The 18,342-nt window shown below is 32.8% G+C and overlaps 1 protein-coding gene across 1 annotated transcript in view; it reads right to left on the reverse strand.

The window, feature by feature from the left end:
• The window catches only part of LOC111625244, a 211,495-nt gene that overhangs the window by 70,977 nt on the left and 122,176 nt on the right, over positions 1–18,342 (reverse strand). Inside the window, exon 8 of the mRNA XM_023368340.1 lies at positions 3,586–3,686. Within this exon, the coding sequence (XP_023224108.1) occupies positions 3,586–3,686 (101 nt within the window). The remainder of the gene's footprint in view (positions 1–3,585; positions 3,687–18,342) is intronic.

Here is an 18,342-nt window from a genome sequence, read left to right on the forward strand (position 1 = left end):
GACAGCGCTGTATATATATATATATATAAAATCGGAGCCTCCGGCTCCTAAGCCTTCCCTATCTGGTCTCGACTTTTGTCAATCTAACTCCGTTCTCGAGATTAAGGAAGAACAAACCGACAGATGGACGCCATTGAGAATTTATATGCCTTCAATTTGAAAATTTCAAACTAATTATATCACTGAATCACTAAAGCTATGAAAAATACAATGTTTTGTTTTACGTTGGCTTCCTTAACGACGGTTAGTTTTAGGTTAGTTTCACGTGCCTAACACTTAAATAGGTGATTAGTTTCCCATAAAAACCCTTCCCACGAGGCATTACGAGCATACGCTGCGTTGTCTTACGCAATCTATCCAAACCATTTTGTATCTTCTGTTACTCAGTGGAATCATGAAAATGGGATTCATTCCGATGTTAAAAAACAATGTCCGTTTTACTCTTTTCGCCCTGTGGGCACTAAGAGGACCATTTTTCAATTCACCCAGGCCAACAATTTTGCCGGTGAGGCGATAAATAACAGGAGGACAAACAACAGCAAAATAATATCTAGGTTTTTCGACCTATTTGAGTCCACAAAGCGGAAAGCTGATGCATTACCTCCTCGACCACCATCTTAAAACGATCAAACGTTCGTGTTACGTGTGATTATCACACAGACTCGATATTATGTAGTTTATCTAAAAAATGATAAATTTATCCACTTTTAAAACTACAAATTTTAAAAACAGCGATATTTCTCTCGATAACATGAAATTATAGTTTGAATTCTTAAATTATATATCTTAAACTATATGAATATATATATAATTTCCTATAAAGACATAAATAATTTTAATAAAAAATAAACAATCATGTCTCGAAATATAGTCTAATATAAACACGAAACAAACTTTACTATAAGATAGGAAAGTAGAACGATGAACTTCCAATCTCATCCGGATGATATCTTCGTAAGATTTATTTTAGTAATATTTTTTTTTAAAATGTGGATCCTTTAAATCCTATCGGACGTTAACAGACGGAAGTACACACTTACTTCGCAAGGGCTTACAAGTAAAAGACTGTCTGTTATCAGAGTTACGATTTTTATTTTTTGGAAAATAAATTCACTCCAAAATATAAATTCCTCTTAAAAAATCCTTTTTAACCACACAGTTTAAGTTTGTTAATAAGTTAATAATAAATTTCGTAGAGATATGCATAATTTTTAATTAAAATATAATTAAAGGTGAATTTGCCTCTAGAGGAAAGTTTAATTTCTGTTTAAAATCTCTCACTTTTAATGAATTGTTTTAAACCGTAAACGAGAAAATGTTAATATCTTTTGGATTTTACTTTAATTAAACACAGCAGATGTTCGGATTTTCATTTAGAGTATGATTATTTTCATTTTTTTATTTTTATTTTTAAAGATTTAAAAGTCAGTTTATGTACAGTACATATTAGTTAATATATGCTGTACGTAAGTATATCATACGTAAATGATTTTTTTTCTTTTTTTTTAAATTAAAACTTGAAGTAAAATACGAGCAATTATTTATTGTGAAGTCACAATGCAGGGCTGCAATTTTTAATCATATTTTCAATTTAAAATCACGTAACTTTCAGTCCAGACCGGAAGTTCGTATATAGTTAATTGCGGTCTCCGGTCCTCAAGCTTTCATATCTGGTCTTGATTTTCATCAAACGCCGTTCTCGAAATTTATTAAGGACTGTTAAACAGCCAGACGGACGACAGCGGAAATGTTTAGGTGTGAAATTTGAAAATTGCAACCCATTTAAAGGTAAATCAATAATTATACGAAGAACAATATAGCTTTAACAATTGCACTTTTTAGGAACTGAAATTGGTTTTTAACAAATATACGAAATACGAGGGGTGTTCAAAAAGTATTGGACCTTTTGTCGGCAAAAATACATTTATTGATTTTCAGGTACAAAACCCTAATCCCCTTCAAAGTAGTCTCCTTGGTAATGTATACACTTCTCCCAGCGCTTCTGCCATTGCTGGAAACACTGCTGGAACGCATCTTTTGGAATGGCCATCAGCCGGTCCGTCGCATTCCGCATGATGTCTTCTCTTGACTAAACTCGGGTTCCTTTTAGCGGCATTTTCAGCTTGGGAAATAGCCAAAAGTCACACGGAGCCATGTCTGGAGAGCACGGAGCGTGACGAACCACAGGAATGTTGTGATTGGCCGAATCAGGTGCGCAGAATGGGCGGGTGCGTTATCATGATGGAGCTACCAAGTTTTGGTTGACCACAGATCCGGTGGTTTGCGTCGCACAGCATCACAAAGACGAAGAAGGGCCTCCTGGTAGTACTCATTTGGTTTGGCCTTGTGGTACGTACTCACGATACACCATCCCACGGGAGTCGAAAAAAACTGTCAACATGACCTTAACATTGCTGCGGACCTGTCGCGCTTTTTTTTTTCCTCGAGGATCGTCCCCGAAAGCCTGCTGAATCTTGCGAATGGTTTCCGCTTGGGTATCGCCAAGCTTTTGGCAAAATTTGATGCAATATCGCTGTGCACGTTGTTCAGTCATTTTCCAACTTACTTGTTAGTGGAATCCGACGAGCGCTCACTATACGTCCTCACTCATAGGCCGACTGCCAGCGACTTACGCTTCCTGCAGGCGGGAACAAATTTAAGACTGTGCATGACTGTCCCCTTCACAACTCCACCGAAAGAGACCTTCCGTGCATAATTAGTTTAAGCGAGAAAAATAAAGGTCCGATACTTTTTGAACACCCCGCGTATAAATAAAATATTTAACAAGATAAACATATCAATTCGTATCTTTAAATATAATTTAGTGGGCCGGATAATCGAGACGGTTAAGGCCTTAGTCTACCGCTCTGGGTGACCCGGGCGGTCGAAAATTACCTGGACTTCTTCTGTGTTTTGTCTGGATATGTCGGGTACCTTTGTGGGCCTGGCCAATCCGCGATGAACGTAAAAAAGGTTCTCTTCGCGCACACAAGACATAAAGAGTAAAAAAATACATCTAAATATAGGATAGTTCCCCATAGATGTCCTCATTCGACACAGTGTCCTTGTGTTGCTTTACCTTATCCCAATCCAATGCAAACCCTGTTCTTACCAGGATGAAACTAGACAGTTTAGATCAAATCAACTTTCAAAATTTCTTAGGATCTGGATTCTCAAGAGCGCCAAGCTGAAATCTTATCTGTTAAAATTTTTATCTGTAAATTGGATTAATAAGGCACATTGGCGATCTGTCAAGAGGAGATGATTCCAGGATATATTTTTATGGAAAACGGACTCTATTCAGGTGTTAGACACTTGAAGAAAACCCGGAAAACTTCAGCCCGTTAATTAATGAGGCGCGAACCCGCGACAAACTACTAATATTCAGTGGTTTATTCCATATAGTCAAGCCGTTGGTCACCCGCGACCAACTACCAGTTTTCATTAGTTTATCCATTCGGTCACGGGTGGACTTTCCGTGAATTAGAAATACGATTCACAAGAAAATATAATTGAATATTTTTTCCTACATCAAAAGAAATAAGGACCAATTGGGATATGTTGTATTTATTTTAAAGTACTTACTTGTATATTGAAACATTTGACCACTTGACCATTCGTAACAATTTTCATAGGTTATGTCATTTCCACCGATCCATACTGCCGTCTTGGGTGACAGATACGCACTGAAAATACAAAAAAATAAATAAATAAAATAACCACTGACGAGAAAAATGGCCATTATTGGAGGTTTTACTGAGTATTAAAGATATTTATTTATTAAATTTTATATTTATGAGAAATAACTCATTCTTATATCACTTTATTAGAAAATTTATTTTAAAAATAATTGTAAAAAAAGAGAACTCCGTTTATTCTTTTGTTCTTCATTGTATTAGAAAAAAAGAATTCTCTCACTTTCTTGAAAGCTATCTTCTCTTAAAGAGAAAAAGAATTGTTCTTTATGTTCTGTAAAGATTGGGTTAGACTGGAATAATGGGATAATGCAATCTACCGGGGGAATGCTTCCAGGGTGGACTTCTATGGGAAATTAGCTCTTATTTAGGTGTTAGATACGCAAAGAAAACTGAAACCTCCACGGGACCAGCCCATTGATGAGGTGCTAACGTACGACTGACTTCAACTGTTTAGTGGGTTTATTCACTCGGCTATTAGTAGGCAAATCTCTGTAAAGAGGAAAATGTAATTTTGATAAGCAAAAACTATAATTTATAGTGAGAAATGGAAAGTTTATTAATTGAGTAAATTTCTTCATAGACCTATACAAATATGGTGTTCCGTTATCTTTACTTAAGAAGAAATTAACTAATCTTTTCAATAAATTGAAACGTAAAAAATTGGGTGAGAGTGATGAAAGTAATAAAAAGTGCAATTTAAAGGTAGCCATGGATGTTTTGATCAGTTTTTGAGACGAGGACAGTTTAAAAATTGCTTTAAAAAGCTTAAAAATTTGTTGTTTTCATACGGCAATGCAGGCTATATGCCAAGTACGGATGCATCCCGAGGATTTCTATAGTATTAGTGTAAATGTAATTTTCTACTTCGGAAAATATATTTACACTAATTAATTATGAAATGTTTAAGATTTAAAATTACAGAATAGATTAAATTGATTTATACGCTTGCAAACGAAAATTAAAATTACTTTTTATAATTATTTTATTTATTTTAAGTCTCTCTTGTATAAATTTCCCTCCGATGCTCTTATCTACTTTCAAGAAAAATAAAATGGTTAAGTGTGAATAAATCAATAATGGGAGATAAATTATATGCTAGACCTTTATAGATTTTAATTATAATAAAACTAATTTAATATTTAGAGATAATTATAGAAGCGAAAGAAAATAACTACTCGTACGTAACTGGAATTAGATGTTTATTAGATTGCCTTTTATGCAAATTATTGCTTGAGTATTAACTGGTCGAACTCGTTTTATTAACTAAAGCGGATTATTTAATGATTATTTCATTTAAATTTTTGTGTTTTTATAATATCATTAAATAGATTATTACTAAATCAATATTTAGAAAAGAAATTTGTAGAGTATAATTGTCAGTTTATCAGATAATTGAATATGTCAGCTGGCTCACCAATGACCAAGTGGATAAAATCATCGAGCACTGGTAGTCGGTCGTGGGTTCACGCCTGACCAACAGACTGTTTCTGCTTGTAAATTGGATTGGATTATTTGGTTACGGCAACGCGACACGTGAGCAATCTGTCGAGGGGGCTGTCTCTCGGGTAGACTTTCTATGGGAAACTGGCCCCTATTTAGGTGTTATTAACGTGAATAAAACCAGGAAAACTCCACGTGGCCAGCCCGTTGGCGAGGGTGCGAACCCACGACCAACTGTGTTCAATGGTTTTTTTTTAATCCACTCGGCCACTGGTGGGCCTTCTGTTTTTAAATTCTTAATCCTTATTTTCGTATATAAAGTATTAATTTTTACTTTAATAAGCTACATTACTTTATTTTCGTATTAAAGTATCGATTTTTTCAAACAACCTTAATATAATGACAATTTGCATATTTGATTTATTACCTTCAAGTTAATGGAAGTCAAGTTTATAATAATATCTTTTATATATAAGTTGATTAATGATGAAAGAAGTAATAACAAAATTAATATTATACTACGTAGAGTAACATTATATCGTATATTTATGAAGTAAAGTATAGTACCTTTTGGAAGCGAATTTCTTATAACTTAAAATTTCAATCTAATATCTTTCAATTGGCAATTTATATGGATTTTAAAAATTTCTTTACTAGATTTTTTTACTAAATTTAATATATACTTTATTTTATATAATCTCGAATTTATATTAATCTTATTTTATATAATCAAGAATTATTGTTAACTTTAGATTAAAATTAATTTCAAATTAATATCTTAATGAAAAATTAAAAATTTTACAATAATTTGAATAAATCATTCATGTAAAAGCTAATTTATTTACTTGTGTAAAAATTCTTACAATAAATAATTCTCACAAATTTCTTTCTCTGTAGATATAAATTAACAGCAACTTCTTATATTTTTGCTCATAATTTAAGTTACGACTTTAGCCATTTCAATTCGGTTCCTTATGTTTGTGAAAAATTATAAACTGGCCTCTATTTAGGTGTTACTAACGTGAAGAAAAACTCGAGAAACCACGTAGCAAGCCCGTTGGCAAGGCCCGAACCCACGACAAATGGGAAATGGATTATTGTTACTACGTAATATTTCAAGAAGGTTGACATCATCATCTTCAAGAGCTTTAAAATAGATGATTTTATATTAAAATCTGCATAAAATTCGTTAATAATGCGTACGAACTCATTACTTTATATTTTGTAATTTAATTGCAATTTATAATGCAACTCGGTGCATTGTTTGAGACTAATATGTCCTTTAATATTGGATAAAAGCACTGAACATTAGTAGGGATCGTGGGTTCGCGCCTGACTAATTGATCGGCGCGTAGAGTTAACCGGAATACATGTTTAATACCTAAATAGGGACCTGTTTTCCTTAGAAATTCCTCCCGTAAAGATTTGTCTTTCTCAGATCGCTCGTGTTGTATTTGCCGTATAATATCATATACTGTTCACCAATAGACGTCTGTATATACAGAAAGGTAAATATTTAATCAAATTCCTGTCGTATAAGTATAAAGTAAATGATTAGGGACCCGGCAAAATGTACTGTATATCATACAAGAGATCTTCGAACTCAAAAAGTTTAAGATTTTCCGTCATCTGGACCCAGAGGCGGACTAAGGCTAAAGCGGGCCCTAGGCAACATTGTAATTCCGGGCCTATTTTTAAAATTAAAAAATTAAAAACCTAATTTTCGGGCCCCAAAAATTACGGGCCCTAGGCACGTGCCTAGGTTTGCCTAGGCCTTAGTCCGCCCCTGTCTGGACCGTTGACCTGATTATGAATTGGTGTAGGAAAAGTGATTAGACTGTGAGTAGATACATAAAGGCACACATCTGATTGTGAGTTGGCATCGGAGTGATTAAATATGAGTGGATACATGATGGCACGTATTAACTTGCAGCCAGGTTCTGGTCATCCCAGACAGATCATTCGGAGGAATGATCGTCTGACGAATACGACCAGCTACAACTGGTCATTGTCTACTATTTAGATTATGTGAAAATCTTGCTACGGAATTTTGTCCTTTCGTGCACCATTGGCAAGAGACTAGCATAAGCAAATTGCAAATTTGCATACACGGGATCGTCACACCTCCTGCCATTAGCACTCTAAGAGCCTGTAGAACCACAGGTGAACAATATGCTTTTGTGTTGAGCGGCACATTAACCCCACAACTCGGTACTGTTTAGAGAACCATCTAGTATAACAGTCGGTCACCACTAGCAGTAGTACATTTAGGAAATCCTAATCACTCGTGTTGCCTTTCTTGATAGGGCTTCAAACAGCCATTTTCCAGCAAGATAATGTTTCTTCCTGTGCCAAAGTTATTTTGTTTGCTCAGTGTTCACACTTGACATCCATCGAGCATTTATGTGACAAGATGGGACACTAACTTCTGCCATCCACAAGTGTAGGGAGGCAGACGCAACACTTGTGAGCAAATCTGTCGCAGGATACCGTACGGTAACTATATTCCTGCGTTTCCGACCGCATCGCCTCACGTACTCAGACAAGAGATGGTCCTAAAAGATGCTAAATGTTTCTTTAGTAAAATAACTCCATACTCTACTCTGCTATTTTAATGATCAATTATAAACTCAGATTTTTCATTTATTTTCAATACATTTTCATTTATTTATATTGGATACAATATTTATTTTAACTGTAAGAAAACAAAACTTTAACAAACGGCTGCTGGCTCAGCTGGATCTCTTCATTTGGGTCAAGATAGCAATTATCAGAGTACTATTCCTAATTCCTGGGAATCCCTACGGTGATTCCATTACCGGTTGTCATTGATGTGTGTTCAAGCGATCAAACGTCACAAAATACAAGAAAGATTTTGTACGGAATACAGTATTTCAATCTCTTTAGTATCTCCAATTTTCCTTTTTACTTCTGACCTTTACTTCTGATCACGAATTCATGATTGGACTACATATTATAGGCTTATACTGTATATCTTGACAGGAAGACACCCCGGCAAGTTGTATCTAGACTTATTTCACTTACCACACTCCAGGTAGGCATCGTAATGTTCGTGTGATAAACATACTGCAAGGATATATAATTACTCAAAAAGTTTAGATCTTTTTGTCGGATGGTTGGTTTGTTCGTATATGACGATGTGGCACATGGGCGCTTTGCCGAGGAAGATGCCTCCCGGGAGGGATTTTATGAGAAAATGGCTTTTATTGACGTGTTAACTAACGAACTTCTACTGTACTGTACATAGAATTAGAAACATCGAATTAAACTAAAAATGATGTAAACAGAAATTAAGTTTAATACAAAATTAAACTTAGATTTGATATGTAAGGAAATTGATTATTAATTTATTATTCATTTAAAATGTTTATTTTAAAACTCTATAGACTTTTATAACTTCTCAATTAGGAATGAAGTATATTCAAGTATAAAAATCTGAATTTATTCGCTCTAAAATTAAATTTTGGAACTAAATCACGTACAGTTAAAAAATTAATTGCATATTTTTAATATTAAAATCCAATTTTATAAATGAAGGAGTAAAATTCATCCCGGATCGGAAGTTGGACAAAACTTATAATTTCGTAAGAAATTTTTTTACATGTACATCATTGAAATGCATTTCGACTTGATGTTTGATGAACATTTCCTCTATCCTTCCTTTATAGAATTAAATTTTAATATAAGGAAGAGACTTCAACAATTTTAATTACTTAATATCAAAGTTTAGAAGTATTACTTCACTTTACAGTTGTTTTTACATTAATTGTTATGTAGAACCATTCTTTTTCACAGAGGCTACTATTTAACATCTACCAATTGGATTAATGGGAAAAATGCAAGATATGAGCGATCTGCTTAAGAGGGGTTCATCCAAACAGCACTGACTTTCTTTGTGAAATTGGCCCCTATTTAAGTGTTAACCTCCAAAATTTCCACTATCAATCCCCTAATGCACAAACCTTCCTGTAAAATTTCAGAAATTTTCGGCAAAGACACAGGACTTATAAAGCTTCAAATTGGGTGAACAAAAATCCCCCGCACACAAAAAGTCATCTACGCAGAAAAATCCATCCGAAGGTCTCTACAGAGGTACTGTAGATTATACAGAACCAAGACACAGTGTCATGCAAACAGTACATTAAACTGCCTATACACTACTGAAATAGTGAAGCAGATACAATACAGGCTGGTGTACAAGTATCTCACGAAATTAATCAACGAGTTAACAATAGCATTCACAACTTGCAATACTCATAACAAAGCAACTTTTTGAACGCACTATATTATCGCCCTACACCCAGGAGAGTCGTTATAAAGAAATAGGGAGGATGAGTAACCTCTGCAAAAGTCGAAAATAATGATTTCAGCCAGTCAGTTTAATAGTTCTAAGGTATAAAGGTATTTCCTCGATCACTCTTGAAGGAATCTTGGAATCAAGATCTTGATTCCTACAACGAAGCAGACACGACTGACAACGTAGTAATAATTGAATTGGAAGACGTCTAATCGGTTAATTATGAATACAATAATTATTTCAAATGTTGTAAAGTCTCCCGTAAATAAAACCAATAAACGGTTTTGATAGTTCGGAAAATATATGCTTAATTAAGGTATTTCTTTCAATTTTCACCCACTCATCTCCTGTTGTAAGGTAATAAACCTCTGCTTCGAAACACCCCGGGTCTTCAAATAAACTACAAAGGATACAACGTTTTAAAACTAAACCCAGAGGTTTAATGGAGGATGTGCGGTAGATTATAAATACGTTTCTTATTAATTTATAAACTAACGTTAAATTTAAACTCAATAACTCATCAACTTATGTAATCAAGTAGCCATATCTTTTTTAAAAACTTTTTAAATACAGAATAAATTCAGCGACGCTTATCCTATGGACAAAAAAGGCAATTGCCCGAGACCCCACTAACAGGAGACCCCAAACTGTTCATTTATAAAAAAATATTTTCCCCAAAGACTAATGTCTGATGTCAACACTGTACTGTACATCGGGCCCCTAATTCAAATTTTGCAAGGCTCCATGAAGTTATAATGCTCCACTAAATAAATGCAAAAATCAATCGGGAATTTCGATTACTGATTCGGTTATTTTTGTCATACACACCGTCAAAACTAAAGAATAAGTGACGCCACTGCATTACACCTTTTGTAATTTACCTTGCAAATTGTAATTTACCCTGTAATTCGTCTTAATACTGTGCAATCAAGTAGAAAAGTTTATTATTATCTACGCAATATTTAATCGATATCCTTAGTTTTGAAAAGGTAATAATAGTTTTCTGTGTATTATTAAACATATATTCTCTGAAAAATACATAAAAATTTAAATTTTAATGAACTGAAATCAAAGGAAAGTTTCATAAATCATTATTATATTTTTACATAAATTACCAGTTCTTTGATGTTTAACCTTAAACACGATTTTTGATAGATCTGCTTGCCTTTTATGAATAATATTCTGTATAAAAATTATTTTAATAATTTCTATGATGGATGACGAGAGCAAGAATATGTATGTCTCTTTGTCATGCTAATATCTAACTTTACAAATTTTTCTGTAAGATGAAATTCTGTATCGATTGACCTCGGGTAATATGATAAGAAAGAACATGATATCTGCTGCTTAAAACTGTAATGAATAGCAAAATAACGACTACATATCATTAAATAATGAAGTGAAGGAATCATAAGTTCTTTCATGAAATATTAAAAAACTGTAGATTTTAATCAGATTTTTAAGAGAAAAACCGAGAAAAAGATGAAAAATGTAAGAAAATTACGAATTTTGATACGTATTTATATGGTGTATGTAAAAATATGCAACCAAAGTTGATAGACATATTCTACGCATAGAAATAAAGGAGGCCCACCTGTGGCTAAGCGGTTCTGTTTTCTAAACACTGGGAGTTCAGTCGGTTCGCGGCTCGCCAGACGAGCCGGCCACGTTGAGTTTTCCGTGTTTTCTCTACGTCTGTAACGCCTGAATAGGGGCCAGTTACTCTTAAAAACCTCCCGGAAGGCATTATTCCACGCATAACGATTATCATAAACGCATACAACAATAATACACTACTATTCGTACTATTACGTCACACCTTACCACGGGGCGATATAGCTTAGAAGCTTATGCCTAACTAGCCTGTACACGACAAAAAACAAAGGAAAGGTGGCTAGTCAACGTGAGTCCGAAAATCTCTTGTTTGCAAGAACAAAGCCCTGTTTAAAATTTATACTTCTACTAAGGCAATAGATTTTTCATAATACACCATATAATAAGTCTTCTACATAATAATAAAGAACATTTATTTGTAATTTAACGGTAGCCACTATTATTTTTTTCATCTTATTATAGAATAAATTAAAGTTCTCCATATAATCAACCTACTTGATTAATTAGGTGTAAAGTGCACTTATGTAGATATCAAATTTCATACCACACTATTTAGTGATGAAATTATTAATTTAGATGTAATAAAACTGAAAAAAGTAATCTATCTATTACAAATATTTATAGAAATTTGAACAATTTTTATGTTCCTGTCATAAAAATAATTAAACGGCGTTTTTATCTTTAATATTATTCATGAAAGACACGTATATCTTGATATAAGAAGAACTTATTAAATTAAATGTCAACATAATTTATTTAGAAAGTGAACAATGAAAATGTATGATACTTTTACGGATGCATTATTAAATATGACCTTTAACAAACAGGCACGAAGAAATTGTTGTATAAAAATTAAATTATTTTAAATTGTAATTTGTAATTATAACTGGATATAAAAAAAATTCAGCACCCCATTAAATTAATAATTTTTAAAAACTAGGGTCGTAGGGATAAGGCAACGTAACACAGATCTACCAAGGGGTGCCTCCTAGAAGGACTTTCTATGGGGAAAATGTACCCCTGTTTAAGAGTTGGACACGTGAAAAAGTCTAGAAATATCCACGTAACCAAGCTCTTGTTGAAGTACGAACCCGCGACAATTCGGCCACTGGTGAGCACGAGAGATTTAGAATTTATATCTTTGTAAGCAGCCTCGTGCAATTTAGTTTTTCATTTATTATTATTTTTTTTATTAAAATACCATTTATATTACTTCGAATTTAAGTTGTATCCAGATTGAAATTGCATCCTTATTTAAAAAAATACATGTTCAGGAAAAATTCCAATGATAACTAGAAGTATACACACTTTAAAATAATTTTTTGAATAATAAAAACGTTAATAATGTTTAAAATATAATATAATTAACATAAAATAAGTAGGAATTTCGGCGCAGAGTTTTGAAAATTGGCTATGATCAATAATTTAAGGTTACTTCGAGTTTAAGATGCACCCGACTTTAAATTTTTTAAAAAATTATTATTCATATTTTTTGTTTCAAAAAGTTGAAAACGAGAGTATAATCAAGCTTATATATGTAAATTTTTGCATTAAAAATGTACTTTTTATATCATAATCGAAGAAAAATCACCTTACATCAACTATCAAGAAATCAATTTGCTAAAAGATATTCTAAAATAACTGTTCTCGATAAGCATTTACGCGTGAAAAAAACGTACAAAACATTTAATTTTTATTTAAAAAAATAAGCTTATTAACACTTTATTATTATTTAAAACTTAAATGTAATATAAAAAATTATCAAGCGGTTTTAAAATTATTTATTGGGCTATATTACGGCTAATAATTAATAATCAGATACAAAGCAATTTGGCTACAGATAGGCGGTTAAGTCGCCATCTCACGATAAATTAAATAATTATATTATATTTATTTATTTATTTATGCATACTGGTTCCACCCAAGGTCCATGAGTTCACCCGTGATGCGGAGTAATTATAAATAAATTTTTAACTTTGATTTAGGATATTATGGAAGAAATAAATAGAATGAGATTAATTTATTCGGGAATAATCAAAAATAAAATTAAAAATTAATTAATTTATTATTATTTATCGCGAGAGGGCGGATTAATCGCCCATTTATATCCAAATTGCTTTATTAATAAGTAGCCATAACATAGCCCAATACTAATGTATCGGGTTAAATAACAAAAACAAATTCGAGATATTTATTAATCGGCAAGAAAGGAAACATTTTTTAATATATATATATATACATTTTTCATTCGAGTAAAAGAAATTTTGTGATAACAGCGCTTACACGCGAGTAAAGTAAAGATTTGAAGAAATGGAGAAATGGATAGCCAATGTGGAAAAAGGGAAAAAAGAATCGATACATTTGTCATTCTGTCAGAAGTTCCTGATAGATAATCGATCCTGGTAATACATTACTTCACACAAACCTATTATATAGTTCCTAGTAAAAAAATATTCCGTGTATCAATCAGATGTAATGCTCGATAAGTCGCTGAATTTCGTGATGTTTAAAATATTTAATTTAATCTTTACGATTTCAAGATATTTTCATCGCCGTAATGGAGCGATGAAATATTCAATTTTTCTAGTTAATAACTTCTTCCATTTATTACCTAATTGTAGAGTCGATAATTGAAGTTTAATTGCAATTTATAATAATTCGAGGTTGAATTTCACAGAATTTCAATAAATAAGACACTATTTAAAGTAAAATTTCATAGTAATTCGATGACTAAATCATAATCCAAGGTTAAATTTCGCGATATATTGGATGAATAAATCCTAATTCGAAGTTAAATTTCAAGTCATTTGGATGCATAGATCATAATTTCAAGTCCGATTTCATTTTATTTGGTTGGATGATTCATAATTTAAAGCTAAATTTCGCACCGTCTGGATGAATAAATCGTAATTCGAGCTTAAATTTCACAATATCTGAATAACTAATTCCTAATTCGAGGTGAAATTTAATGAATAGATAAGAATTAAAGGTTTTAATGTTACGTTTTTTTTTTAAAGATGAATAATAAATAATTCATAGCGAAATTATAGAAGTTGTAATTATTGTAGAATCGATAACAATAAATAACGAGCGATTTACAGCNTTTTTTTTAATCCACTCGGCCACTGGTGGGCCTTCTGTTTTTAAATTCTTAATCCTTATTTTCGTATATAAAGTATTAATTTTTACTTTAATAAGCTACATTACTTTATTTTCGTATTAAAGTATCGATTTTTTCAAACAACCTTAATATAATGACAATTTGCATATTTGATTTATTACCTTCAAGTTAATGGAAGTCAAGTTTATAATAATATCGTTTATATATAAGTTGATTAATGATGAAAGAAGTAATAACAAAATTAATATTATACTACGTAGAGTAACATTATATCGTTTATTTATGAAGTAAAATATAGTACCTTTTGGAAGCGAATTTCTTATAACTTAAAATTTCAATCTAATATCTTTCAACTGGCAATTTATATGGATTTTAAAAATTTCTTTACTAGATTTTTTTACTAAATTTAATATATACTTTATTTCATATAATCTTGAATTTATATTAATCTTATTTTATATAATCAAGAATTATTGTTAACTTTAGATTAAAATTAATTTCAAATTAATATCTTAATGAAAAATTAAAAATTTTACAATAATTTGAATAAATCATTCATGTAAAAGCTAATTTATTTACTTGTGTAAAAATTCTTACAATAAATAATTCTCACAAATTTCTTTCTCTGTAGATATAAATTAACAGCAACTTCTTATATTTTTGCTCATAATTTAAGTTACGACTTTAGCCATTTCAATTCGGTTCCTTATGTTTGTGAAAAATTATAAACTGGCCTCTATTTAGGTGTTACTAACGTGAAGAAAAACTCGAGAAACCACGTAGCAAGCCCGTTGGCAAGGCCCGAACCCACGACAAATGGGAAATGGATTATTGTTACTACGTAATATTTCAAGAAGGTTGACATCATCATCTTCAAGAGCTTTAAAATAGATGATTTTATATTAAAATCTGCATAAAATTCGTTAATAATGCGTACGAACTCATTACTTTATATTTTGTAATTTAATTGCAATTTATAATGCAACTCGGTGCATTGTTTGAGACTAATATGTCCTTTAATATTGGATAAAAGCACTGAACATTAGTAGGGATCGTGGGTTCGCGCCTGACTAATTGATCGGCGCGTAGAGTTAACCGGAATACATGTTTAATACCTAAATAGGGACCTGTTTTCCTTAGAAATTCCTCCCGTAAAGATTTGTCTTTCTCAGATCGCTCGTGTTGTATTTGCCGTATAATATCATATACTGTTCACCAATAGACGTCTGTATATACAGATAGGTAAATATTTAATCAAATTCCTGTCGTATAAGTATAAAGTAAATGATTAGGGACCCGGCAAAATGTACTGTATATCATACAAGAGATCTTCGAACTCAAAAAGTTTAAGATTTTCCGTCATCTGGACCCAGAGGCGGACTAAGGCTAAAGCGGGCCCTAGGCAACATTGTAATTCCGGGCCTATTTTTAAAATTAAAAAATTAAAAACCTAATTTTCGGGCCCCAAAAATTACGGGCCCTAGGCACGTGCCTAGGTTTGCCTAGGCCTTAGTCCGCCCCTGTCTGGACCGTTGACCTGATTATGAATTGGTGTAGGAAAAGTGATTAGACTGTGAGTAGATACATAAAGGCACACATCTGATTGTGAGTTGGCATCGGAGTGATTAAATATGAGTGGATACATGATGGCACGTATTAACTTGCAGCCAGGTTCTGGTCATCCCAGACAGATCATTCGGAGGAATGATCGTCTGACGAATACGACCAGCTACAACTGGTCATTGTCTACTATTTAGATTATGTGAAAATCTTGCTACGGAATTTTGTCCTTTCGTGCACCATTGGCAAGAGACTAGCATAAGCAAATTGCAAATTTGCATACACGGGATCGTCACACCTCCTGCCATTAGCACTCTAAGAGCGTGTAGAACCACAGGTGAACAATATGCTTTTGTGTTGAGCGGCACATTAACCCCACAACTCGGTACTGTTCAGAGAACCATCTAGTATAACAGTCGGTCACCACTAGCAGTAGTACATTTAGGAAATCCTAATCACTCGTGTTGCCTTTCTTGATAGGGCTTCAAACAGCCATTTTCCAGCAAGATAATGTTTCTTCCTGTGCCAAAGTTATTTTGTTTGCTCAGTGTTCACACTTGACATCCATCGAGCATTTATGTGACAAGATGGGACACTAACTTCGGCCATCCACAAGTGTAGGGAGGCAGACGCAACACTTGTGAGCAAATCTGTCGCAGGATACCGTACGGTAACTATATTCCTGCGTTTCCGACCGCATCGCCTCACGTACTCAGACAAGAGATGGTCCTAAAAGATGCTAAATGTTTCTTTAGTAAAATAACTCCATACTCTACTCTGCTATTTTAATGATCAATTATAAACTCAGATTTTTCATTTATTTTCAATACATTTTCATTTATTTATATTGGATACAATATTTATTTTAACTGTAAGAAAACAAAACTTTAACAGACGGCTGCTGGCTCAGCTGGATCTCTTCATTTGGGTCAAGATAGCAATTATCAGAGTACTATTCCTAATTCCTGGGAATCCCTACGGTGATTCCATTACCGGTTGTCATTGATGTGTGTTCAAGCGATCAAACGTCACAAAATACAAGAAAGATTTTGTACGGAATACAGTATTTCAATCTCTTTAGTATCTCCAATTTTCCTTTTTACTTCTGACCTTTACTTCTGATCACGAATTCATGATTGGACTACATATTATAGGCTTATACTGTATATCTTGACAGGAAGACACCCCGGCAAGTTGTATCTAGACTTATTTCACTTACCACACTCCAGGTAGGCATCGTAATGTTCGTGTGATAAACATACTGCAAGGATATATAATTACTCAAAAAGTTTAGATCTTTTTGTCGGATGGTTGGTTTGTTCGTATATGACGATGTGGCACATGGGCGCTTTGCCGAGGAAGATGCCTCCCGGGAGGGATTTTATGAGAAAATGGCTTTTATTGACGTGTTAACTAACGAACTTCTACTGTACTGTACATAGAATTAGAAACATCGAATTAAACTAAAAATGATGTAAACAGAAATTAAGTTTAATACAAAATTAAACTTAGATTTGATATGTAAGGAAATTGATTATTAATTTATTATTCATTTAAAATGTTTATTTTAAAACTCTATAGACTTTTATAACTTCTCAATTAGGAATGAAGTATATTCAAGTATAAAAATCTGAATTTATTCGCTCTAAAATTAAATTTTGGAACTAAATCACGTACAGTTAAAAAATTAATTGCATATTTTTAATATTAAAATCCAATTTTATAAATGAAGGAGTAAAATTCATCCCGGATCGGAAGTTGGACAAAACTTATAATTTCGTAAGAAATTTTTTTACATGTACATCATTGAAATGCATTTCGACTTGATGTTTGATGAACATTTCCTCTATCCTTCCTTTATAGAATTAAATTTTAATATAAGGAAGAGACTTCAACAATTTTAATTACTTAATATCAAAGTTTAGAAGTATTACTTCACTTTACAGTTGTTTTTACATTAATTGTTATGTAGAACCATTCTTTTTCACAGAGGCTACTATTTAACATCTACCAATTGGATTAATGGGAAAAATGCAAGATATGAGCGATCTGCTTAAGAGGGGTTCATCCAAACAGCACTGACTTTCTTTGTGAAATTGGCCCCTATTTAAGTGTTAACCTCCAAAATTTCCACTATCAATCCCCTAATGCACAAACCTTCCTGTAAAATTTCAGAAATTTTCGGCAAAGACACAGGACTTATAAAGCTTCAAATTGGGTGAACAAAAATCCCCCGCACACAAAAAGTCATCTACGCAGAAAAATCCATCCGAAGGTCTCTACAGAGGTACTGTAGATTATACAGAACCAAGACACAGTGTCATGCAAACAGTACATTAAACTGCCTATACACTACTGAAATAGTGAAGCAGATACAATACAGGCTGGTGTACAAGTATCTCACGAAATTAATCAACGAGTTAACAATAGCATTCACAACTTGCAATACTCATAACAAAGCAACTTTTTGAACGCACTATATTATCGCCCTACACCCAGGAGAGTCGTTATAAAGAAATAGGGAGGATGAGTAACCTCTGCAAAAGTCGAAAATAATGATTTCAGCCAGTCAGTTTAATAGTTCTAAGGTA

The sequence above is a fragment of the Centruroides sculpturatus genome, unplaced genomic scaffold (assembly GCF_000671375.1).
Source record: "Centruroides sculpturatus isolate CEXI.00-Female unplaced genomic scaffold, Cexi_2.0 scaffold317, whole genome shotgun sequence".
Classification (NCBI taxonomy): domain Eukaryota; kingdom Metazoa; phylum Arthropoda; class Arachnida; order Scorpiones; family Buthidae; genus Centruroides; species Centruroides sculpturatus.